Source organism: Pelophylax lessonae (assembly GCF_965119305.1).
Source record: "Pelophylax lessonae genome assembly, chromosome: 9".
Lineage (NCBI taxonomy): Eukaryota > Metazoa > Chordata > Amphibia > Anura > Ranidae > Pelophylax > Pelophylax lessonae.
In genome coordinates, this window is record NC_138776.1 from 257,345,877 (window position 1) to 257,372,595 (window position 26,719).

At 42.9% G+C, this 26,719-nt stretch overlaps 5 protein-coding genes across 5 annotated transcripts in view; all 5 read left to right on the top strand.

Annotated features, from left to right (window-relative positions):
• LOC309564402 (uncharacterized protein) overlaps positions 1 to 26,719 on the top strand; it is an 880,901-nt gene that overhangs the window by 267,610 nt on the left and 586,572 nt on the right.
• Positions 1 to 26,719, top strand: part of LOC309563410 (uncharacterized protein) — a gene marked incomplete at its 3' end in the record, with an annotated part of 173,873 nt that overhangs the window by 146,287 nt on the left and 867 nt on the right. The gene's annotated exons all lie outside the window — the stretch shown is intronic.
• On the top strand, positions 328 to 26,703 carry LOC309563411 (uncharacterized protein; the record flags this gene model as incomplete). The annotated part of the gene is made up of 7 exons (XM_082267805.1): positions 328 to 477; positions 817 to 984; positions 24,356 to 24,479; positions 24,825 to 24,956; positions 26,243 to 26,404; positions 26,523 to 26,573; positions 26,684 to 26,703. The coding sequence occupies exons 1-7, from the start codon at positions 373 to 375 to the stop codon at positions 26,701 to 26,703; spliced, it is 762 nt and encodes a 253-aa protein (XP_082123931.1). The 5' UTR covers positions 328 to 372.
• LOC309562904 (uncharacterized protein) lies at positions 1,054 to 1,708 on the top strand. The gene is made up of 2 exons (XM_082267224.1): positions 1,054 to 1,271; positions 1,391 to 1,708. The coding sequence occupies exons 1-2, from the start codon at positions 1,110 to 1,112 to the stop codon at positions 1,676 to 1,678; spliced, it is 450 nt and encodes a 149-aa protein (XP_082123350.1). The 5' UTR covers positions 1,054 to 1,109; the 3' UTR covers positions 1,679 to 1,708.
• Positions 4,337 to 5,423, top strand: LOC309562824 (uncharacterized protein). Its single transcript, XM_082267138.1, has one exon. The coding sequence runs from the start codon at positions 4,371 to 4,373 to the stop codon at positions 5,400 to 5,402; it is 1,032 nt and encodes a 343-aa protein (XP_082123264.1). The 5' UTR covers positions 4,337 to 4,370; the 3' UTR covers positions 5,403 to 5,423.

The following is a 26,719-nucleotide window of genomic DNA, read 5'->3' on the forward strand; positions in this document are numbered from 1 at the left end:
CCACCAAGTCGTGTCGCCCCAGTCTGAATGGGGTCTTAAGATCTGTGGTTGCTGGGGAGGGTCTATTGCTGGTGGCTGCAAGGGATCTATTTTACTGCTTTTCTTGCTATCATTACCAAATTCCATATAAATTACTTAGCACCACAAAATGATCCCTGGCTCTGTATTCTCTAAAGGGGGCAGCACTGAGAGGTAAGGGAGAGGGGGTGGTTGAATCAAGAAATGGTGTTCGGAGGTGGGTAGGGGGCAGAGACAAGAATTGACCCAGAAAGGAGGAGTTCCTGCACCTATTCTCTGAGAAAAAAAGCCCTGATTCTACCAAATACAAGCAAAATAGTTGTCAGATAATTATCTGTTTACAGAGAGATTCATATGGATCCCATGACCACCTCAATGAGGATGGACGAAGACAAGAGTCATATGACTGAGAGGATATTAGACCTCACCCTGGAGATCATCTACCTGCTGACCGGAGAGGTAAGGCGGATTCTGGGAAGATCACATGAGACAACTTCTATCTCTTTTATTAAAACACAGACCTGACCAGAGAGGTGAGGAGGATTCTGGGAGGTCACATGACATCACTCTTTATTGATAAAACACAGACCTGACTGGAGAGGAGAGGGGGATTCTGGGAGGTCATATGACATCACTCTTATCTCTGTTAATAAAACACAGACCTGACCGGAGAGGTGAGGAGGATTCTGGGAGGTCACATGACATCACTCTTATCTCTGTTAATAAAACACAGACCTGACCAGAGAGGTGATCATAATGAATTTTCCAGTCATTTTTTTATCTGGCCTCTTTCAACAGGATTACATGGTAGCGAAGAAGACATCTGGTGAGTATATGACATTCAGTAGCCTGCAGAAAGAAATTCTGAGACAAGGCATTGTCCCTTCATCTATGTGCCTGATTCCTAAAAGAAACAATAAGATTCTAGAAGTCACCAAGAAGATCATTGATCTGCTGACAGGAGAGGTGAGCGTTGCCGGGAATTCTGGGACATTATCCAGTAACAGACAAGGGATGTGTCTGGATGGTGACTGTATCATTGTGTGTGTCAGGTTCCTATAAGGTGTCAGGATGTCACTGTCTATTTCTCCATGGAGGAGTGGGAGTATATAGAAGGACACAAGGATCTCTACAAGGACTTCATAATGGAGGACCAACAACTTCTCAGTTGTGTAAAAATGCCAAAAAAGGATTTATTAACAAATGAGATCATGAATCATGCCATGGAGATCATCCGTCTGCTAACTGGAGAGGTGAGGAGGATTCTGGGAAGGTCACATGACATCACATTTATCTCTAAATATAATGAAACACAAATCTGATAAGAGAGGTGAAAACATTCTGATATAAAATGTATTGCTATATAATGCAGAACTGTATCGTAGTTATGAAGGCATCAGTTGAGGATGATACAAAAATAAACCAAGAACACGTGTCCACACGAGTGAAAGGAAAACAGAGACCCCCTACTGTGACTCTACTTCCTCTTCTGACTCTTGAGAGAAACTCAAAGAAGAAGATTCTAGAAGTCACCAAAAAGATGATAGAGCTGCTGTCAGGAGAGGTGAGTGTTGTTGGGAATTCTGGGACATTATCCAGTAACAGACAAGGGATGTGTCTGGATGGTGACTGTATCATTGTGTGTGTCAGGTTCCTATAAGGTGTCAGGATGTCACTGTCTATTTCTCCATGGAGGAGTGGGAGTATTTAGAAGGACACAAGGATCTCTACAAGGACGTCATGATGGAGAATCAGCCGCCCCTCACATCACCGGGTAAGAGGAGACTTTATTGTAAAGGAGAGAGCAGTACGGAGGGTCCACCTAGACCCCCATCATCTGATAAACACATAGAAACAATGTATTCAGTCAGTGTGTGTGTTTCCTACAGATGGATCCAGTAATGGGAACCCACCAGAGAGATGTCCCCGTCCTCTGTATTCCTGGGATTCCACACAGGAAGATCACACCATCCCTCTCCATCATCAGGTAGGTGGAATGTCTAGAACTTACAAGCGATTCCAACCTGCATGTGATGAGATTCTTCTTCATGTTGTTCATTGTTATTAGTGCTTATATGTTATATTTTATCAATTTGGTATTTAGAGTGAAGACCTGATATATGTGAAAGTTGAGGTAAAGGAGGAAGAGATGTCCACAGAGCAGTCTACAGAGGATGGGATGGTTATCAAAAGTAAACCGGAGCAACCTTCTTTAGATATAAACACAGGTAAATATTGAATATCAAATGCAAAATCTGTTACCGTTTTATTCTCTATGAACAGGTTAGCCAAAAGTTCAGCAGTGTGAACCGACCTTGACATTATCGGGTAAGATTAGAGTTATCAATGGTAGATCAGCAGATCTAAGATTGCATTTAGTTTCCTATTCTAAGGTGAAGGACTCGTCGCTTTTTGATTCATTTGAGGTTGCCAAATTACGGATGGCTTATATTCAAATCTTATCTTTCAAACACTTGAATAATTTTGGGTTTGTTTCCTGATTTCATATTTTAATACAGTATATACTCCATGAAAAACATAGGCATAGGTTTTTGCTTTTCAACATTTTTTAACATTAGTCATCATGATATGATGTCTATCGTATCTCTGGCAATCTTGTCTTTTGTTGTTAAAAGAGAATTTCACATAATGTAGTATCAAAAGGCTGAGATAATATAATTGCTGACCATAAGAACATCATGGTTGTACCTACAACACCACCTAACATCTCTAAGAAATCTAGACATGAGACTGTAAACCATTGATTACACTAACTTTCATTCCTTACCAGAAAAAAATATATATTTGTTTTTCCCACACAATCCAATGTTCCCAGTAAGGTGATGATGTTGTCCACCATATGAAAGGTCCATCTCCATCCCTCCAAAAAGACATTGTGTTCCCAAAAAATGTAGTGGAGATACTGTACACCATATGAAAGGTCCATCTCCATTCCTCAATATAACGTCATGTTCCCAACAAATGAGGAGATACTGTACACCATATGAAAGGTCCATCTTCATTCCTCAATATAATGTCATGTTCCCAACAAATGAGGAGGAGATACTGTACACCATATGAAAGGTCCATCTTCATTCCTCAATATAACGTCATGTTCCCAACAAATGAGGACAAGATAGTATACACTATATGAAAGGTCCATCTCCATTCCTCAATATAAACCTAACTACTTGCAATTCATGTTGCATTTGTTCAAGTGGGGACATCTGTGCTGGAAAGACTAAAAAACTTTAACTTTCGACAATAAGCACATCATCAATATATCTATGATTACAGTAACTGGCCAGATGGAAGTTTAGTAGAATTGGTAATATAACATCATGTTAATATAATGTCACGTTCCCAACAAATGAGATTGAAATTTTGTACACCATATGAAAGGTCCACCTCCATTCCTCAATATAATGTCATTTTCCCAACAAATGAGGAGGAGATACTGTACACCATATGAAAGGTCCATCTTCATTCCCTAATATAACGTCATGTTCCCAACAAATGAGGAGGAGATACTGTATATCATAGGAAAGGTCCATCTTCATTCCTCAATCTAACTTCATATACCCAACAAGTAAGGTGGAGATACTGTACACCATAGGAAAGGTCCATCTCCATTCCTCAATATCACATAATGTTCCCAATAAATGAGGTTGAGATACTGTACACCATATGAAAGGTCCATCTCCATTCCTCAATATAACGTCATGTTCCCAACAAATGAGGAGGAGATACTGTACACCATATGAAAGGTCCATCTCCATTCCTCAATATAACGTCATGTTCCCAACAAATGAGGAGGAGATACTGTACACCATATGAAAGGTCCATCTCCATTCCTCAATATAACGTCTTGTTCCTAGCAAAAAAGGTGGTGGTGGTTCCATTTATTGGTGTTATACTAATTTTCATGCCAGGGCTCTGTGAGAACTGTAAGACCAACAAGCATTACTCCTAAACTCAAAATGTAAAAATCATGTTTACCGTTTATCCTAAAAATTGTTTTTCAGAGGGACATTATGTCCAAAATTCCCTGGAGGGAGATCCTGTTACATTTTCGGATGTTAACAATAATGGAGATGCAGAGGCAATGGCGAATCCGGTTATTCGATATATACATCACAGACCTTACCATATGGGGAAATTATTGGATCCTTCTAATCCTGAGGAGTCTTCTCTAAGCCACGAAGGAGTCCACACAGGCAAGAATTCGTTATGTTTGGGGTGTGGGAAAATGTTTATAATTATTTTTTATTTTATATCTTGGATCTCACACCATTGTGATCTTTTAATTTTTAGATTGTGGGAAATCTTTTATTGAGAAAAGTAAACTTGTTATGCACAAGAGAACCAACACGACTGGACGTCATTCATGTTCAGAATGTGGGAAATGTTTTACTGGAAAAGGAAACCTTCTGACACACCAGAGAAGTCACACGGGTGAACGTCCTTATTCATGTTCCGAGTGCGGGAAATGTTACACTGGGAAAGGAAGCCTTCTTACACATCAGAGAAGTCACAAGGATGAGCGACCGTTTTCTTGCTCGTGGTGCGGGAAATGTTTCACTCAGAAAGGAAGCCTTCTTAGACACCAGAGACTCCACACAGGGGAACATCCTTTTTCATGTTTAGAGTGTGGGAAATGTTTTGCTGATAAAAGAGCACTTTTTAAACACCAGATAATTCACACGGGTGAATATCCTTTCTCATGCTCAGAGTGCGGAAAATGTTTCACTCAAAAAGCAGACATGCTTACTCACCAGAGAACTCATACGGGAGAGCGCCCTTATTCATGTTCAGAGTGCGGAAATCGTTTCACTCAAAAATCAAACCTTCTTAAACACCAAAGAAGTCACTCAGGAGAGCGTCCTTTTTCATGTTCAGAGTGTGGGAAATGTTTCTTTCAGAAAGGAAACCTTCTTAGACACCAGAGAAGTCACACTGGAGAGCGTCCTTTTTTATGTTCAGAGTGCGGGAAAGGTTTCCTTTTTAAAAGGCACCTTGTTTTACACTTAAGAATCCACACAGGTGAGCGTCCCTTTTCCTGCTCAGAGTGTGGGAAATCCTTCACTGAGAAAGCAAAACTTTTTAAACACCAGAGAATTCATACCGGTGTGAGTCCTTTTTCCTGTCCAGAGTGCGGAAAATGTTTCACTCAGAAAACAGACCTTTATAGACATCAGAGAATTCACACGGGTGAGCGTCCTTTCTCCTGTTCAGAGTGTGGAAAATCTTTTACCCAGAAAAGCAGCCTTCTTAAACACCAGGGAATTCATACTCGTGAGGGCCCTTTTTCCTGTGCAGAGTGCGGGAAATGTTTTATACATAAAGAAAAACTAATTGGACACCAGAGAACACACGCCTGTTGATGCTTTTGCCAAATAAATGGTGAAAATTGAAGGCCTAAATTCCATAGATGAAATGTATAGTCTAATTCTAACATCCAAGTCGCATTCACATTTCATTTATCGGGGGAGTTTGGTTAGCTTAGTCACCTACTGAAGGCAACGAGGGCAAGATTTTCCTTTTTAGAGCTCCAGGCTCTATTATTTCATACCTTAGGTTGTCCGGGTTCCTCTTTTTTCAAATTGAAACATAAAAACATCCAACGGTGAGAGTGGAAACCCTTCGTAATGGTCATGGAAGGTGTGAAGATCCCAGTCCTGAATCTCCGACACTTCGAGATATAAGACGTTTTTAGGTGGTTTTACTCTCCCAGCTCCTACCAAATATTTAACATCACTTTTGGATGGAATACCCATCTGAATGGTTGACTTTTTAGCCAGAAGAACCGTGTTTCGAGCAGTAACACTCACACTTTTGGATCAAATGTTCATCTGAGGCTTGACGTTTTAGCCAGAAGAACCACATTTTTAACAGTAATACTCATACTTTTGGACAGAATGACCATCTGAGGCTTGATATTTTAGCCATAAGAACCAAATTTCGAGAAAAATCACACTTTTGGATCGAATGCGCATCTGAGGCTTGACATTTTAGCCATAAGAACCAAAATGTGAGCAGTAATACTCAAACTTCCGTATGGAATGACCATCCAAGGCTTGATATTTTAGCCATAAGAACCAAATTTTGAGCAGTAAAAATCACACTTTTGGATGGAATACCCATCTAAAGGCTTGACTTTTTAGCCAGAAGAACCGTGTTTCGAGCAGTAACACTCACACTTTTGGATCAAATGTTCATCTGAGGCTTGACATTTTAGCCAGAAGAACCACATTTGTAACAGTAATGCTCATACTTTTGGACAGAATGACCATCTGAGGCTTGATATTTTAGCCATAAGAACCAAATTTCGAGTAAAATCACACTTTTGGATAGAATGCACATCTGAGGATTGACATTTTAGTCATAAGAACCACATTTTGAGCAGTATTACTCAAACTTTCGGATGGCATGATCATCCGAGACTTGATATTTTAGCCATAAGAACCAAACTTTGAGCAGTAAAAATCACACTTTTGGATGGAATACCCATCTAAAGGCTTGACTTTTTAGCCAGAAGAACCGTGTTTCGAGCAGTAACACTTTTGGATCAAATGTTCATCTGAAGCTTAACATTTTAGCCAGAAGGACCACATTTGTAACAGTGATACTCGTACTTTTGGACAGAATGACCATCTGAGGCTTGACATTTTAGCCAGAAGAACCACATTTGTAACAGTAATGCTCATACTTTTGGACAGAATGACCATCTGAGGCTTGATATTTTAGCCATAAGAACCAAATTTCGAGTAAAATCACACTTTTGGATCGAATGCGCATCTGAGGCTTGACATTTTAGCCATAAGAACCAAAATGTGAGCAGTAATACTCAAACTTCCGTATGGAATGACCATCCGAGATGTGATATTTTAGCCTTAAGAACCAAATTTTGAGCAGTAAAAATCACACTTTTGGATGGAATACCCATCTAAAGGCTTGACTTTTTAGCCAGAAGAACCGTGTTTCGAGCAGTAACACTCACACTTTTGGATCAAATGTTCATCTGAGGCTTGACATTTTAGCCAGAAGAACCACATTTGTAACAGTAATACTCATACTTTTGGACAGAATGACCATCTGAGGCTTGACGGCTTGATATTTTAGCCATAAGAACCAAATTTCGAGTAAAATCACACTTTTGGATAGAATGCGCATCTGAGGCTTGACATTTTAGTCATAAGAACCACATTTTGAGCAGTATTACTCAAACTTTTGGATGGAATGACCATCCGAGACTTGATATTTTAGCCATAAGAACCAAATTTTGAGCAGTAAAAATCACACTTTTGGATGGAATACCCATCTGAAGGCTTGACTTTTTAGCCAGAAGAACCGTGTTTCGAGCAGTAACACTCACACTTTTGGATCAAATGTTCATCTGAGGCTTGACATTTTAGCCAGAAGAACCACATTTGTAACAGTAATACTCATACTTTTGGACAGAATGACCATCTGAGGCTTGACGGCTTGATATTTTAGCCATAAGAACCAAATTTCGAGTAAAATCACACTTTTGGATAGAATGCGCATCTGAGGCTTGACATTTTAGTCATAAGAACCACATTTTGAGCAGTATTACTCAAACTTTTGGATGGAATGACCATCCGAGACTTGATATTTTAGCCATAAGAACCAAATTTTGAGCAGTAAAAATCACACTTTTGGATGGAATACACATCTAAAGGCTTGACTTTTTAGCCATAAGAACCGTGTTTCGAGCAGTAACACTCACACTTTTGGATCAAATGTTCATCTGAGGCTTGACATTTTAGCCAGAAGAACCACATTTGTAACAGTAATTCTCATACTTTTGGACAGAATGACCATCTGAGGCTTGATATTTTAGCCATAAGAACCACATTTCGAGAAAAATCACAATTTTGGATCAAATGCGCATCTGAGGCTTGACATTTTAGCCATAAGAACCAAAATGTGAGCAGTAATACTCAAACCTTTGTATGGAATGACCATCCGAGACTTGATATTTTAGCCATAAGAACCAAATTTTGAACAGTAAAAATCACACTTTTGGAAGGAATACCCATCTAAAGGCTTGACTTTTTAGCCAGAAGAACCATGTTTCGAGCAGTAACACTCACACTTTTGGATCAAATGTTCATCTGAGGCTTGACATTTTAGCCAGAAGAACCACATTTGTAATAGTAATACTCATACTTTTGGACAGAATGACCATCTGAGGCTTGATATTTTATCCATAAGAACCAAATTTCGAGAAAAATCACACTTTTGGATCGAATGCGCATCTGAGGCTTGACATTTTAGCCATAAGAACCAAAATGTGAGCAGTAATACTCAAACTTCCGTATGGAATGACCATCAGAGACTTGATATTTTAGCCATAAGAACCAAATTTTGAGCAGTAAAAATCACACTTTTGGGTGGAATACCCATCTAAAGGCTTGACTTTTTAGCCAGAAGAACCATGTTTCGAGCAGTAACACTCACACTTTTGGATCAAATGTTCATCTGAGGCTTGACATTTTAGCCAGAAGAACCACATTTGTAACAGTAAAACTCATACTTTTGGACAGAATGACCATCTGAGGCTTGATATTTTAGCCATAAGAACCAAATTTCGAGAAAAATCACACTTTTGGATGGAATGCGCATCTGAGGCTTGACATTTTTAGCCATAAGAACCAAATTTTGAGCAGTAAAAATCACACTTTTGGAAGGAATAACCATCTGAAGCTTGACATTTTAGCCAGAAGTACAACATTTTGAGCAGTAACACACTTTTAGATGGAATGACCATCTGAAGCTTGACATTTTAGCCAGAAAAACCAAATTTTGAGCATTAATAATCACACTTTTGGATGGAGTGACCATCTGAGGCTTGACAATATAGCAAACATTTTGTGCAGTAACACTCACATTTGTGGATGGAATGACCATCCGAGGTTTGAAAATTTAGCTAGAAGAACCACATTTTGAGCAGTAACACTCACACTTTTGGATACAATGACCATCTGAGGCTTGACATTTTAGCCGTAAGAACCAAATTTGGAACAGTAAAAATCACATTTTTGATAGAACGACCATCTTAGGCTTGACAGTTTACTCAGAAGAACTACATTTTGAGCAGTAACAATCACACTTTTGGATGGAATAAGCATTTGAGGCTTGACGTTTTAGCCAGAAGAACCAAAATTTGAGCAGTAACACACAAAGCTCTTTAATAAATGGTTATTTTCTATAAAAATGTAGCAGATGGTCCATTCACCGTGTTCACCGTTTGTTGCCCTGGCCTGGGCAGATGTCCTTGGCCTAGGCGGATGTCCAATGGGTATTTATTACATTCAATTCTTTACATTTGTAATTATACAATATTTTATTTAAATCAATGCTTAATTTTAATGTGTATTAATCAGTTATTCTGGTTTTGTAAACCAAAAAAAAAAAAAAAAAGGTTACTTTACAGCATTTGTTCGAACTCTTCTTTTTAAGTGTTCATAATTGGAGGATGGGTGATTGGAATGTGTTAAGTTCATGGAGGCTCATCTATTGGTGTTTTTGTTAGCGAGATGAAGAGTTCCGAAGGTCCATTTATAGCAGTGGTTCTCAATTCCTGTCCTCAGGACCCACCAATAGGCCAGGTTTGCAAGATAACTAAAATACATCAGAGGTGGTATAATTTGCTGGTCAGTGATTGAAGTATTGTAGACTGCATCTCCCCAAGGTAATACTTAAAATCTGGCCTGTTAGTGGGTCCTGAGGACAGGAGTTGGGAACCACTGGTTTATAGGCATCCAGAAGGTCCAGTTTCAGAGATTCTAGAAGGTCCAGTTCCAAAGAGTCCTGAAGGTCCAGTTTCAGAATTTCCAGAAGGTCCAGTTTCAGAATTTCCAGAAGGTCCAGTTCCAAAGATTCCAGTTCTACATGTGTGTCAGATGATATTCTAAAGCAGTGGTCTCCAAACTGCAGCCTAGGGGCCAAATAAGGCCCTTTGCTTGCTTTTACCTGGCCCTTGGGGCATTATTTCCCCCACTGTCAGCAACAGTGGGGCATAGTTCCTGCCACTCACACCGACAATGGGGCACTGTTCCTCCCACTGACACCAATGATGGGGCACTATTCCTCCCACTGACACAAGTGATGGGACACAATTTCCCCCACTGACACCAATGATGGGGCACTATTCCTCCCATTGACACCAATGATGGGGCACTATTCCTCCCATTGACACCAATGAGGGGGCCCGATTTCTGCCACTGACACCAATGGTGGGGCACTATTCCTCCCATTGACACCAATGATGGGGCACTATTCCTCCCATTGACACCAATGATGGGGCCCGATTTCCCCCACTGACACCAATGGTGGGGCACTATTCCTCCCAGTACAAATAATACAAAAATGTGCTGCGCCAGAAATCACACAAATAAAAACAGTGATAATATGTGATAATAATAGATGAAAAACAGTTCATAAGGCACATAATCGTGCTAGTGCTCCAATCTCCCCTACCGAGGAAGTCAAAGGAGCATCACGCTCGACGTAACGCGTATAGGGGGGGCGGAGCGTGCGTGGCCGACGCAGATCGTTTCTCCGGAGCACTATCTACACTACATGTCAGCAAAGCAGGCACGGCTGAGTGCCCTGCAAATGTGAGTTTGTTTATTCTCTTCAATAAAGCTGATTTATATATATATATACGGAGAGCACTAGATTTTGTCCCATTCTTATCCCCACATATATCTTGGAATCCCTGGAGCTATACAGTAGAGAGGCCCTTTCCTGGAAATCCATTATCCATGTTATGTGATTGCTGGCCCATTTGGGTCTGATGGGAAGGTGAGAGGCTTATCTGTCTGGCGAAGGGATTCACTAAACGGTGTTCACAATATTCGTTGTTTATCACGATTGGATCACATTTCAGTTGAACACTGGGACTTTTGGAGATTTCTTTGATTGGAGCACTAGCACGATTATGTGCCTTATGAACTGTTTTTCATCTATTATTATCACATATTATCACTGTTTTTATTTGTGTGATTTCTGGCGCAGCACATTTTTGTATTATTTGTATGGTTTGTGATTTGTGAACACGATTGGTGTTTGCTGCCGGATTAGCATTTACACACTTGAGGATATATTTTTCCACACTATATTCACACACATTAGTTTTGTGTTATATTTTGGTTTGCGCTGATAGTTTTTCTGGTATCATACATTCCTCCCAGTACAACAGATGATGGGGCACTATTCCTCCCAATGACACCAATGATTGGGCACTATTCCTCCCCCTAATAACAAAGTTGGGGCATTCTTTACTGCCGCTGACACTAGGACATTTTCTACTCTCGCTGGCTACAGTCCACCCCCCTAAAGTTTGAAGGAACATAAACTGGCCCTTCATTTAGAAAGTTTGGAGACCCCTGCTCTACGGATTTATGAAGCCATCAAAAATGCCACATAGGATATTCCTCAAGGCTGCCATTTTGGTTATCCTACAGTGATGGCCTTCATCATTTTTGCAGGGATTATCTGTATCGTTATCCACATCAGTGGTTTACTGAGAATGTTGGTATCATGTGTTCTGTTCCATCCTTGTCACAGTGATTTTTCCTGTCTGTGATTGTCTCACCAAATCATGGTTGAAATTATTTATGCATTGTTCACTGCGAATGGAGTATCTTACCTTCACAGAGCTTCACAGGTCAACAGGATAACGGAAGATGAAGAAACTAGACTAAGGGAAGTCTAAAGAAAGAGGTTACCACAAGAGGATCATGCAGTTTTATTAATATCAGTTTGCTGAATAAAGTACAAAAATATAATACAAGAAAAACACCTCCATTCTTCACCAATTTAAAAAAATGAAAACATTGTCTTGAAAACATCGAACAGCATCTGCTCACACATGCCCATACCAGTCCATAGGCTAACACACATATAGAGAGGATCACCTCATATAGAGAGGAGGACTGGTCTGAGGTAGTAAGCGGGGTCCCCCAGGGCTCAGTCCTGGGACCAACCATGTTCAATTTATTCATAAACAGCATTGATCAGTAGTTCTATATCAGTTTTTGCAGATGACACAAAATTGGCCAGGGCAATAACTGCACAGCATGAAGCAGATATCCTACAGAATGACCTGGACAAAATAACGGAGTGGGCAACGACATGGCAAATGAGGTTTAATGTGGAGAAGTGTAAGGTTTTGCACTTGGGGACTAAAAACATAAAAACACAATACACGTTAGGAGGGGAACCCTTGGGGGAATCAAAAATTGAGAAGGATCTGGGAGTCTTGGTTGATGATAGATTAGGCAACAGCATGCAATGTCAAGCGGCAGCTGCCAAAGCCACCAGAATATTAGCATGCATAAAGAAAGGGATGTATTCCAGAGATAAGACTATAATCCTTCCACTTTATAAAACTCTGGTCCGACCGCATCTGGAGTATTCTGTCCACTTCTGGTCGCCAGTCCTCAGGAGGGATGTGCTGGAGCTGGAGAGAGTCCAGAGAAGGGCAACTAAACTGATTAGGGGATTGGAGGACCTTAATTATGAAGAGTGTCTGCAATCGCTTGATTTATTCTCCCTGGAGAAGAGACGCCTGAGAGGGGACATGATAGCAATTTATAAATATCTCAATGGGGATCTCAGCATAGAAAAAAAGCTGTTCAGTCGAAGGGATTGCATGAGGACTCAAGGGCATACAATGCGATTGGAGGAGAAGCGTTTTAACCTCAGGCAACGGGGGGGGGGGGGGGGGTTCTTTACTGTTAGGGCTACAAGATTGTGGAACTCTCTACCACAAGAGGTGGTTTCTGTGGGAAGTATGGGGGCTTTCAAAAGACTCTTAGACGTACATCTCAAGGATCAGAACATTCAGGGGTATGAGAGATGATTACAGCCACACACACCTACACAGGTGGAACTGGATGGAATATTGTCAACCTCACCTACTATGTAACCTCTAATTACATGAGGCCATGGACTTACTCCATCACATCACCCCCAATGAGCATAAACAAGAGCTTTTCTGCCACTACTATTATGGTGGTGGGGGACAAAAATGTCAAAAGAAAATATAGCCCCTTGGAGGATCTGCACAGGTAGACTTAGCAACAATTGATCATTTTGCTTGATAAACTGAGCCTTTGCAAAATATGCTGAAATACCAGTAACTATACTCAATAAGGGATAAAAAGCCCTGGAGTAGGATCAAATCGACGCTGGTTAAATGAAAGTGAGGCAGTGTGTGCTGGAAAGTCCCAAATTGAGGTTAATCAATCTACTGAATCCAATGTCATAAAACACTATGGGGCTAAAGGAATAAAGTAGTCTAATGGCCCGTACACACGTACCGATTGTTGGCCGTAAATATTCGGCCAACGTCCGATTGGCCGATTGTCGGCTTGTTAGTATGATGCTTGCGACAACCGACTGCGACTTTTCGGCCGAACAAAATCTGGTGTGCAGGCTATAAAATTTTTGTAGGCCAACAAAGAACGGCCGATTGTTCGTCAGTCAGTACAGATTTCGGCCGACAAAATGCAGATGAGCAAGACTGGGCATGCTCAGAAAAGAAAAAACACACGGAAAGTTAACCATCACATGACATCACTTCTAAAGTTGGTTGTTGTTGGCCGACAAAATTCGTGTGCAGTCTTGAGCACTTTTCAACCAACACGACAGCACTGGACAAAAGACGGCCGATCGTTCGGCCGACAATCGGTACGTGTGTACGGGCCATTAGAAACCTCCATACACTCCAACTGTCACTTCTACCAGATGATGGAAATATTCCAGAAGGTCCAGTTACAGGTGTCCAGAAGATCCAATTCCAGACAGTCCAGAAGATCTAGGTACAGGAGGTCGGAAGGTCCAGTTACAGGAGTCCAGGAGGTCCAGTTGCAAACAGTCCAGATGGTCAATTTATAGGAGTCCAGAAGTTCCAGTTCCAGACAGTTCAGAAGGTCCAGTTTCAGACAGTCCAGAAGTTACAGGAGTCCAGAAGGACCGGTTCCTAGAAGATCCAGTTATAGGAAGCCAGAAGGTCCAGTTCTAGACAGTCCAGAAGGTCTAGTTACACTGGTCCAGAAGCTCCAATTCTCAGACATTTCAGAAGGTCAAGTTACAGGAGTCCAGAAGATCCAGTTTCAGACAGTCCAGAAGGTCTAGTTACAGGAATCCGAAAGGTCAAGTTCCAGACAGTCCAGAAGGTCCAGTTACACAAGTCCAGAAGGTCCAGATACAGGAGCCCAGAAGGTTCAGTTCCAGACAATTCAGAAGGTCAAGTTACAGGAGTCCAGAAGGTCCCGTTCCAGGGGACCAGTTATAGACAATCCAAAAGGTCCAGTTATTGGAGTCCAGAAGGTCCAGTTCCAGAAGACCAGATACAGAAGGTCCAACTACAGACAATTACACAAGTCCAGAAGGTCCAGATACAGGAGTCCAGAAGGTCAAGTTACAGGAGTCCAGAAGATCCAGTTCCAGAAGGTCCATTTCCAGGAGACCAGTTATAGACAATCCAAAAGGTCCAGTTATTGGAGTCCAGAAGGTCCAAATCCAGACAGTCCAGAGGGTCCAGTTTCAGAAGAGCCAGTTTTAGACAGTCCAGAAGATCCAGTTACAGGAGTCCAGAAGGTACAATCCCAGAGAATCCAAGAAGGCTAAGCAGGTGAAAGGACCTAGCTCAAAAGCAGGTGCCAGGGAGGTAGTTATAGTTGCTCACACTCACAGTATATGCCATCGACACATTACATTACATACTTCATGAGAAGTTCTACCAGCACCATGCTATCCATCCGTCCACAGAGGAGGCTCCAGGCAGCCGGTCTCAGCAATACTTAATACGGTAAGCAGGAAAGACGGCTAAGAGAACTCCAGTGGGCCAGTGTTCCTAATCACCTCCCTGTATAAACACACTGGGATTCAAACTCACCTTCTGATGCTTATCCACGGGACCAACACGCTTGTCCTATCTTGGCTATAGCAGTGAAAAATGCATGGGCGGAATGATGTTAGTCTGCAGCTGCTTTCGGGCATGATGACGTCACAGGCATGCACTCAGCTGAACACACAGCATGTTTCTGGACTTAGTGGTGTCACTTCTGAGATCTTTATAACAAAAAGTCTAATTGTTTTGTAGTCCACGATAAGATCTAGAACAGCTCCTTTATATGACACAGGTTGCAGAGGGCAGGGGGCAGTTGTGAATTTCTGACAAGATCAGCAGTTTTTATCAAACAGAGATAACAAATAACAAAATGCTTTCAACAGATAATAAAAAATCCCAATAAGTGTATTTTTTACATAGTTAGTGAGGTTGAAAAAAGACATCCATCCATCCAGTTCAACCTATGATGTGTGTGTGTTTGCTGTTAGCCGTACATTGTATACCCCTGTATGTTTTACATTGTATACCTCTGTATGTTGTGGTCTTTAAGTTGCCCATCTAATAGTTTTTTGAAACTATCAATGCTCCCTGCTGATACCACTGATTGTGGAAGAGAATTCCACATCCTTACCGCTCTTACAGTGAAGAACCCCTTACGCACTTTAAGGTTAAACCGCCTTTCCTCTAGTTTTAGTGAGTGGCCACGTGTCTTATTGTATCTCCTTTCTCTGAATAGTTTGTTCCTTATGCTAGGGTCACCAGTACAGTATTTGTTTTGATCGGTTTGCGCAAAAGTTATTGCGTCTACAAACCAGGGGAAAGATTTATGTAATTTTTATTTATTTAAATTTTTCTATTACTAGTAATGGCAGTGATCCACGGTGTTTAGCGGGACTGCGACATTGCGGCGGACAGAACGGATCTCTAACTGACAATTTTGACACTTTTGGGGGGACCAGTGACATTAATACAGTAATCAGTGCTAAAAATATGCACTGTCTCTGTACTGATGACACTGGCAGGGAAGGAGGTCAACCCAGGGGCGATCAAAGGGTTAAATGTGAGCCTAGGGGGTGTTTTCTAATGGGGCTGGTTGTGAAATGATCATAGAAACCTGTGTTCCTATATAGAAGGATCACAGGCGCTCTGTGATCATTTCAGAGAGAAGAACGATCAGCTGTGTTTACAACAGCTGACTGTCCTCTCTCAGTGGGGAGCGATCGTGGGTGCCCGGTGGCAATCACTGCCGTCGGTCCCATGGATCAGCATCCCCGCTGCCTAGTGGGGGCGGGAGCGCGACGGCGGCTCAGCACCATTTGCGCGACCGACGTACACCTACGTCGTTTCGCGCAGCAAAGCCAGCGGCGGGTGGTTGGCAAGTGGTTAAGGCTTACCTAGTGTAAATATCTCCTAAACATGCACTGTTTAGGAGGTATTTACTGAGCTAGCAGCCAGTTACGTCACTGGTGCATGCGCTCTGAACGAACGTGCCGTTTCTTCAGAGCAGTGTGATGTGACTGGCGGCGCCCACGTGCATGCGTCACCAGGGCTTCGGCCAGTCACAGAGCCGCGCCCGTGAACCCGGAAGGAAGACCAGGTAAAGATGGACACTGCCTCCAGCGATGTCATCGCATCACTGGAACGCTTCGTTTTCAGGTAAGTTTAACCCAGTGTTTCTTAACTCCGGTCCTCAGGGCACACTAACAGGCCAGGTTTGCCAAGAAAACTGAAATACATCACAGGTGATATCATTTGCTGCTCAGTGATTGCAGTATTCTAGTCTACATCTCCCCAAGGTAATACTTAAAATCTGGCCTGTTAGTGTGCCCTGAGGACCGGAGTTGAGAAACACTGCTTTAACATAATGTGTTAGTATGCGATACGTAAAAAGAAAAATGCAGCGGTTTACAACTGCTTTAAAAATTTTTCTTACCCTCGGTCACGAAGGGGTAAATAATGTGTACAACATCATGGAAGAAAGTACCACAAAGCATCAGCGTCCCGGATGACACGACGTAACCTAACGTAACGGGCAATTTTAAACATTCTCCACAAGATGGCGGTCCTTCTTATTGTCAGTGGATATCACAACCAGGAAGTGATGTAAGCTGCCGACAGGAAGTGATGCAGTTAAAACAGGAAGTTCCGGGTCAGAGGTGAGTTGGGTGGAAGTAGAGAGGAGACATTGCTGGAACTGGCAGCAGAAGAGGTAATAAGATATTATTTTATATTTACACCCAGTAACCCCCCCCGTCATGTTCCGTCCTCTTCCTCCATAGTCACTGTGACATCTTTTATCTCCCTTTTATGCTATTATATGATTATTTAACATGGAGATCTGGGCTCCAGTAGGAAGGCCATGTTAGCACAACAAAGACCACTGTATGAGTTCAGCAATTCTAGATTGAGGTTCTTGTCGTTTCCAAATCCTTGCATCCATGACGCTTTAAAACCATCGACAGCATGACGATTCCATAGTCCTCTGAGTGTTTTTGCATGCCCTCCGATATTTCACGACGTACCCTTATTCTGCCCACCCCGCAATGCACTACAGATGGAGGGCACAGCCCAAAAGGAGATGGCTAAGCACTTGCTGACTGAAAACCGCTACAGGGCTGCAGCTGTGTGCCAGAAGACTTATATATACACGTGATTGTGCATTTCTGCCTGCAGGGGGCGCTGTCGCAGGACCTCTCAGCAGAAGCTGATCTGCGGGTGCCGGTGTCACGTCGGATAATGTGCATCCGACGGACTGCGCATGCGCGGTAATGACGTCACTCCGGCTGACTGTTCTGCTCAGCTGGGGTTGACGTCATTATTGCGCATGCGCAGTCCGTCGGATGCACTATCCGACGGAAGGCTGTGGAAAGAATCGTCGCGATCTACGACACTGACTGCGCAGTTTGTCGGATGCACTATCCGACGGTAGATAGAGAGCGGAGGAGGGGAGAGAATCTATTGTCAGATTCTGCCTCGCTCTCTGCACATCTTTCGGGACGGATCGGATTACAGTGCAGTGTATTCTTATGTGAGGAATGGCAGGAATGTTGTCTGATAGAGAGCAAGGCAGAATCTGAAATAGATTCTCTCCCCTCCTCTGCTCTCTATCTACCGTCGGATAGTGCATCCGACAAACTGCGCATGTCAGTGTCGTCACCGCCAGACCAGCTGATCTGAGCAGTCAGCTGGAGTGACGTGAGTGACGGAAGGCATTATCCGACACTACACCGGCATCTGGCGACAGAGACTCAGAACGGAGATCCTCCTTTGTAAACAAGGCAGAGTTCTGCTCTGACAGGAGGGAAGGGATGGATTTTGTGTCTCTGCAAAGCAAGGACTAAGATCCATGTCTTCCCTTAGTGAAAGCACCTCCCACAGTACCTGGATGGAGGGATGGATGGGGGGAAGGATAGATAGATGGAGGAAGGGATGGTTGGAGGGATGATTAGATGGATGGAACAAGAGATGGTTGGATGAGGGAGGGATGGTTGAAGGGTTGGATGGATGGAGAGATAGTTGGATGGATGGTTGAAGGAGGAGATGTATGGATGGTTAAAAGGAAGGATGGATGTATGGAGGAAGGGATGGAAGGGGGAATAAATGGATGGAGCGAGGTAGGGATGGAGGCAGGGAGGAATGGGTGGAAGGAGGGGGGAATGGATAGTTGGAGGAAGGGATGGAGGGATAAAGGGAGAGGGATGGATGGTTGGAAGGAAGGATGGATGGAGGGAGGTACCGATGGGTGGAATGAGGGGGGAATGAATGGATGGAGGGAGAGGGATGGATGGAAGGAAGGAGGGGAGAATGGATGGAATGAGGTAGTGATGGATGGTTGGATAGAGGGATGCAAGGAAGGAAGCATGGAGCTAGGGAGGGATGGGTAGAAGGAGGGGGGAATGAATGGTTGGAGGGATGGATAGATGGATGGATGGAAGGAGGGGGGGGATGGAACACAGACACTCTGTCCTGGTGCTGCTCCTCTAACTTTCTGTATCACACACTGTGAAAACAGCCTCTGCTCTCTCATTGGTGGCAGAAGCTGTTTCTTTAGTCTCACTGCAGAGGCTGAGAAAATCTGTCTGCCTCTTGTAATCCATCCTCCATAGCAGGCTGTGTTCTCTCCCCTCCTCTCCTGTCCCCCTCCTATCGATCTGCTGCCACCTCCTCCTGATACAGTTTAGCTTATAAGTCAAATCAGGCGGGCTGAGGAAGGGGGCGGACACAATGCTTTCTCATTGGCTGAAGAAGCAGCAGAGAGGCTGTATATCAATCCGCCTCTGAAATCAGGCTGCCGGGTCTAACTAAAGATTATCGGCTTATGCGGCCGGAGCAGCTGTATCTCTCCAAAATAAGAAAATAAGAGTCCCCAGCCTTCTGGCATCAATAGAGGCGGTGCAGGTACAAAAAAAAATTTGTGACATATGCAAGTAGTGGCATCTGAATTTTGGGGGTGCTTAAAGAATTTTTGGGGGTGCTTAAGCACACCTAAGCACTCACCTGCCGGAGACAAAACCAGGGACAGACTTGGTCTGGGGATAGTGTCCTCAGTCCAAGGGCCTTCTGCTCCCCCCACTCTACCTTGACTAAGGCCCCTGTTCTAGCTGAAAAACAGCTCCAATCATGATGCTGCCACCACCATGCTTCACTGTGGGTATGGTGTTCTTTTGGTGATGTGCAGCGTTGTTTTTGCACCAAAACATATCTTTTGGAATTATGGCCAAAAAGTTCAACCTTGGTTTCATCAGACCAGGACACATTTTCCCACATGCTTTTGGGAGACTTCAGGTGTGTTTTTGCAACATTTAGCCGGGCTTGAATGTTTTTCTTCGTCAGAAAAGGTTTCCGTCTTGCCACTCTACCCCATAGCCCAGACATATGAAGAATACGGGAGATTGCTGTCACATGTACCACACAGCCAGTACTTGCCAGATATTCCTGCAGCTCATTTAATGTTGCTGTAGGCCTCTTGGCAGCCTCCCTGACCAGTTTTCTTCTCGTCTTTTCATCAGTTCTTGGTGATGTCACTGTTGTGCCATATTTTTTTCACTTGATGATGACTGTCCTGTATTCCATGGTATATCTAATTCCTTGGAAATTATTTCGTACCCTTCTCCTGACTGAAACCTTTTACCAATGAGATCCCTCTGATGCTTTGGAAGCTCTCTGCGGACCATGGCTTTTGATGTGGGATGCGAATAAGAAAATGTCAGGAAAGACCTACTAGAACAGCCAAACTTTTATTTGGAGTTAATCAGAGGCACTTTAAATGATGGCAGGTGTGTACTGACTCCTATTTAACATCAGTTTGGATGTGATTGCCTAATTCTAAACACAGCTACATCCCCAGTTATATAAAAGGGTGTGCACACTTATGCAACCACATTATTTGAGTTTTTTATTTTACCCCCCCCCCCTTTAATTCAGTTTGTTTTTCAATTGAGTTGTACGGTTTATAAGTCACATTAAAGGTGGAGCAATGATTTATCTTTGTCTCATTATTTTAGGCTACATTCACACCTGAGCGCAGCGTTTTTGCACGTTTTTTTACCGCGATTTACAGGCGTTTTTACAGGCGTTTTTTGTGCAGGCGTTTTTAGATTGAATAGAAACCAATGGAAAACGCCTGTAATCTGCCCAAAAAGAAGCTCATGTACTTTTTTGAGCGTTGGGTGTTTTGCTTACAGCGTCAAAACGCTCAGATGTGAACAGGGGCCATTGAAATGAATAGGATTTGTCTTGTTGGGCGTTTTGAGAGCTGATCCTAGAGCAGAAAAACTCCCCAAAAACGCCCCAAAACGCCTACATGTGAACGGAGCCTTACATCACAGAAACCCCTGACATTTTAACAGGGTTGTGTAGACTTTATATTCACTGTATCCCATAGTTTGTAGACGCTATACCGTTCACATAAATACGCTTAGTGGGATTTTTTTTACCAAAAACTAAAAAAAATAAAAAGGTGAACGAACACCCTACACCCATCCCCTCTCCTCTGTACTTCTCTTCATGGATGATGAGGTGTCGGTAGATCGACTTCTGTACAAACTCCCTGCCCATACATGGATTGAAATTCAGGCAAACAAAAGGGGCTGAACTGTCCAAATTTCGAGGTTTCCCTCCACTCCTCCTCTCCTTAAATTTCGCTTTTTTTTTTTTTTTTTTTTAACAAAAAGGGTTTGTAAACCCCCAGCACAAGACAAAAAAATTGTGGGTGAGGGGGTTTAGGCTGAAGATATGCTTTTACTCAAAGCTTAGACTGCAGATGTGTGTCACATACCAGACAGGCCTGGATGAAGGGTTACCCTCTTGACAGGTCTAAGGTTATCAGTGTCCCTCTTGGATTACCCCCTTTACAGGTCTAAGGTTATCAGTGTCCCCATTGGATTACACCCTTAACAGGTCTAAGGTTGTCAGTGTCCCCCTTGATCACCTGAGACCTGTTAAAGGGGTAATCCAGTGTCGCCCTTGGATTACCCCCCTGACAGGTCATCAGTGTCCCCCTTGGATTACCCCCTTGACAGGTCTAAGGTTGTCAGTGTCCCCATTGAATTACCCCCTTAACAGGTCTAAGGTTGTCAGTGTCCCCTTGATCACCTGAGACCTGTTAAAGGGGTAATCCAGTGTCGCCCTTGGATTACCCCCCTGACAGGTCATCAGTGTCCCCCTTGGATTACCCCCTTGACAGGTCTAAGGTTGTCAGTGTCCCCCTTGGATTACCCCCCTTAACAGGTCTAAGGTTGTCAGTGTCCCCCTTGATCACCTGAGACCTGTTAAAGGGGTAATCCAGTGTCGCCCTTGGATTACCCCCCTGACAGGTCATCAGTGTCCCCCTTGGATTACCCCCTTGACAGGTCTAAGGTTGTCAGTGTCCCCATTGAATTACCCCCTTAACAGGTCTAAGGTTGTCAGTGTCCCCTTGATCACCTGAGACCTGTTAAAGGGGTAATCCAGTGTCGCCCTTGGATTACCCCCCTGACAGGTCATCAGTGTCCCCCTTGGATTACCCCCTTGACAGGTCTAAGGTTGTCAGTGTCCCCATTGAATTACCCCCTTAACAGGTCTAAGGTTGTCAGTGTCCCCTTGATCACCTGAGACCTGTTAAAGGGGTAATCCAGTGTCGCCCTTGGATTACCCCCCTGACAGGTCATCAGTGTCCCCCTTGGATTACCCCCTTGACAGGTCTAAGGTTGTCAGTGTCCCCCTTGGATTACCCCCCTTAACAGGTCTCAGGTGATCAGTTTCCCCCTTGGATTACCCCCTTGACAGGTCATCAGGGTCCCCCTTGGATTACCCCCTTAACAGTTCTCAGGTTATCAGTGTTCCCCTTGGATTACCTTCCTGACAGGTCTCAGGTTATCAGTGCCCCCCATGGATTATCCCCTTCACAGGTCTCAGGTGATCAGTGTGCCCTCTTGGATTTTCTCTTTGACAGGTCTCAGGTTATCAGTTTCCCCCATGGATTACCCCCTTGACTGGTCTCAGTTTACCAGTGTCCTCCTCATGATAGCCATTAGCAGTTTACAACAGTCATTTATTGCTCCTTGAGGCTGTGCACAGACCATGGGAGAACAGTTGTTTATTCCATCTGACCTGGCTTAACTCTGATAACATCATGTTACTAAAGCCTGGGACACACAATAAGAATATCGGACGAATGATCCTTCCTTCTGGTATTTTTTGCATGCTATTATTATCAATATTATTATTATTATACAGAATTTATACAGTGCCAACAGTTTACGCAGCGCTTTACAACTTGAGGGTAGAGAATACAACTACAATACACTTTAATAGAGGAAGAATCAGAGGACCCTGCTCTTTGGATCTTACAATCTAAGAGGGAGGATCAAGAGATAAAAGCGGTAATAACTGTGAGAATGGGCTGATAGAGAAAATAAATGTGCAGTTTTGGGTGTGGGCCAGATAGGCTTCTCTGAAGAAATAATTTGTTTTCATTGATCATCTGAAAGTGGACAAAGTAAGAGATAGTCGGGAAGCTTGGGGTAGAGCATTCAAGAGGATGGAAGAGGCTCGGAAAAAGTCCTGGAGGCGACCATGAGAAGAGGTGACAAGGGAGCTATAGAGCAGGAGGTCCTGGGAGGAACGAAGAGAACGATTTGGTTGGTATTTTGAGACCAGGCTAGTGATGTAGCTGTATGGATGGCTTTGTAAGTTATGGATAGTATCTTGAATTGTAATTCGTTGGTTGAGGGGTAGCAGACGCCGAGCGATTTGTAAGGTGGATGAGTCTGACAGAAGTGTTCATGATGGACTGAAGGGGGGATAGCCTATTTAAAGGAAAGCAAATGAGGAGGGAGTTGCAGTAATCGAGACGAGAGATGACCAAGCATGCTAGTCTTGTATCGAAATGCGATAGATTACTAAAGTTACAAAAGTTCTCGTACGACCGAATACAACTTGGGAAGTTATATTCTTTCATTTCCCAGCATGTATGGTCTTGGTCTTTTGAATTTTTTATTTTTATTTTTATTTTTTTCAGACGAATATTTTATGGATTGAATGAAAATCATTTGTTCTGGTATCACTTGAGAAAAATTTTCACTCTTGTCCCTTCGGATAATTTCACATTACCGGTGGGCTTGGCTCTCGAAAGCTCTGTACTAATGACCCGATTAACGCACGATCGGTTTGAAAGCAGTGTTTTTCCTCTGATTTTCTCATTGTGTGTACTAGGCACAACTAACTGATTTCATGGTCCTCCGTTAATCCTTATAATTGCCCCTTGACAGGTCTCAGGTTATCAGGGTCCTCCTTATGATAGCCATCAGCAGTTTACAACAATCAGTTAATGTTCTTTTGAGGCTGTGCAGTCTGTGGGCCAAAAAGTGTTTTTATTCCACAGGAGATGGCTTAAGTGCCGGTTCACACTACGTCGCTCCGACTTCGGGGGCGACCTGTGAAGTCGCGTGCAGCGCGACTTGCACGGACTTCATAAAATGAATGTCTATGCAAGTCGCTCCGAGGTCGCCCTGAAGTAGTGTAGGACCCTTTTTCTAAGTCGGAGCGACTTGTGTCGCTCCTATTAGAACCGGTCCTGTACTACTCAATGGACCGCGACAGTGCACGCCTTGCCAGGCTGACCAAGTCGCCTGACAAGTCGTATTAGTGTGAACCGGCACTTAGGCTGACAAGATCAGTTTGTTAATCCCATCTGCTGTGTTTGCTGTAAATCTGGGTACAATTAGCCTCCAGTGATCTTCTCTTTTCGTACAAAACAGGATATAGGAGAACTCTATATATTGGAGGGGGCCATCTTATTGCTGAAATTAACCCTGGGAGATATTGTGAAGAAACACCAGAAAGGTCATAGAAGTCAAGATATAAGCTTCTCACAGGAGAGGTGAGCGGTGCTGGAAATTCTGGGACATTATCCAGTAACGGACAGGGGATGTGTCTGGATGGTGACTGTATCATTGTGTGTGTCAGGTTCCTATAAGGTGTCAGGATGTCACTGTCTATTTCTCCATGGAGGAGTGGGAGTATTTAGAAGAACACAAGGATCTCTACAAGGACGTCATGATGGAGAATCGGTCACCCCCCACATCACCGGGTAAGAGGAGATTTTATTGTAAAGGAGAGAGCAGTACGGAGGGTCCACCTAGATCCCCCATCATCTGATAAACACATAGAAACAATGTATTCAGTCAGTGTGTGTGTTTCCTACAGATGGATCCAGTAATGGGAACCCACCAGAGAGATGTTCCCGGGATTCCACACAGGAAGATCACACCATCCCTGACCAAGATCAGGTAGGTGTATAGCACTCAAGAGACTGTAAGCTTTATACGATAACATTTTTTTCCATAAAGTCTGTTCTTACTAGTGCTCACATTTCACATAGGTTATTTTCTATTGCTTTTTTGGGATTAGGGTGATGACCTGATTTATATCAAAGTTGAGGTTAAAGAGGAGGAGGAGGAGGAGGAAGAAGATGAAGAATTAGAAACAACGACCTTTGTGGTGGGTGATCAATCTTTGGAGGAGGATGACACCAAGCAGGAGGACTCTTCTCTAGAAATTGGAAAAGGTAAATAATAAACATTTCACTCCAAAGACTGCTGACATTTTTTTCTTTTTACCTTTATAAAAGTTGTGACCGAACATTCTGGAAAATGAGCAGATTGATCTTCACACCATCACAAAAGATTAGACATGATGCAATGATGATGGCTGATGAGCCTGAAAAAAACTGTATGCAGTCGTGAACAAATGGTTCTATATTTAGGATGTATCTGGTCTATAAACCAGAGGCCCTGGATGGACAGTTGGATAACTGGCTCTATATTTAGAATATATCTGGTCTATAAAGATGCTGTACCGATGCTTGTAGAAAAGATCCATCTCCATTCCTCAATGTAACTTCACGTTCCCAACAAACGAGGAGGAGATACTGTACACCAAATGAAAGGTACATCTCCATTCCTCAATATAACGTCATGTTCCCAACAAATGAGGTGGAGATACTGTACACCATATGAAAGGTCCATCTCCATTCCTCAATAGAACGTCATGTTCCCAACAAATGAGGAAGAGATACTGTACACCATATGAAAGGTCCACCCAATTTATGTATTGTATCCTATATCTGGTTTGTATTTGTATTTTTCTCTTCTAATTGCCCCCAATTCCATACCAGAACTGCTGACAGTAAGAACATCATCAACGTATCTACCCAACTGCCCAATGTATTGTTTATATTGTATACCATATAGGAAAAATCATCTCTAGTCCTCATCAGAAGAAACAAATCATATTTATAACTTTACCAAATGTTCCCAACAAATGAGGAGGAGATACTGTACACCATATGAAAGGTCCATCTCCATTCCTCAATATAACGTCATGTTCCCAACAAATGAGGAGGAGATACTGTACACCATAAGAAAGGTCCATCTCCATTCCCCAATATAACGTCATGTTCCTATCAAATGAGGAGGAGATACTGTACACCATATGAAAGGTCCATGTTCCCATCAAGTGGGAAGGAGATACTGTACACCAAAAGAAAGGTCCATCTCCATTATAGCGTCATGTTTACAACAAATGAGGAGGAGATACTGTACACCATATGAAAACTCCATCTCCATTCCTCAATATAACAAGGTCACAATTGCACAAACATTATTACCCCTGTCTTCTATGGTCAACTTGGGTGTGTTGCACACTTCATTTGCCTTATATTCACATTTTACCCAATTGTATCTTAGAACTTCATAAAACTGTGGAAAGTTAAATCGACAAATGTAACTCCTGTCGGAAAAACATGAAAAAGTCCTCTAATGATTCTTAAACAAAAATTGATTTCTCTCACAGATGGATCCTATCTCCGGGATGCTTTGGAGGAAGATCCTGAATTTTCCTCCGATGTGGAAGATAATGACACTGCTCAGAGTTCCCCAGGAGCAAATTCCAGTGCTCGAAATACAGACACATCCAGTTCTAAGGATTCTTCTTCAGGCCATGGAGCTCACTCAGGTAAGAGTCCATTGTCATATCGGGGACATATCTTTTTTATCGGGGAAATCTTTTAAGATAAAATCTGAACACCCTATAAATCTGAGATCTCACACCACTGTGGTCTTTTCATTTTTAGGGAGTGGAAAATCTTTAACTGAGAAAAAACCACAGAAGAGAAATCACAACGGTGAGCGTCCTTATCCATGCTCAGAGTGCGGAAAATGTTTCATTCACAAAGGAGACCTTTATAGACACCAGAGAATTCACACGGGTGAGCGCCCTTTTTCATGTTCGCAGTGCGGGAAAACTTTCGGTGAGCGAACCGGACTGGTT

Coding starts and splice junctions, on each gene's coding strand:
- LOC309562904 (XM_082267224.1), top strand. CDS start 1,110: ATGGAGGAGTGGGAGTATATAGAAGGACACAAGGATCTCTACAAGGAC. Junction 1,272..1,390: donor TCCGTCTGCTAACTGGAGAG/GTGAGGAGGATT, acceptor TATATAATGCAG/AACTGTATCGTAGTTATGAA.
- LOC309562824 (XM_082267138.1), top strand. CDS start 4,371: ATGCACAAGAGAACCAACACGACTGGACGTCATTCATGTTCAGAATGT.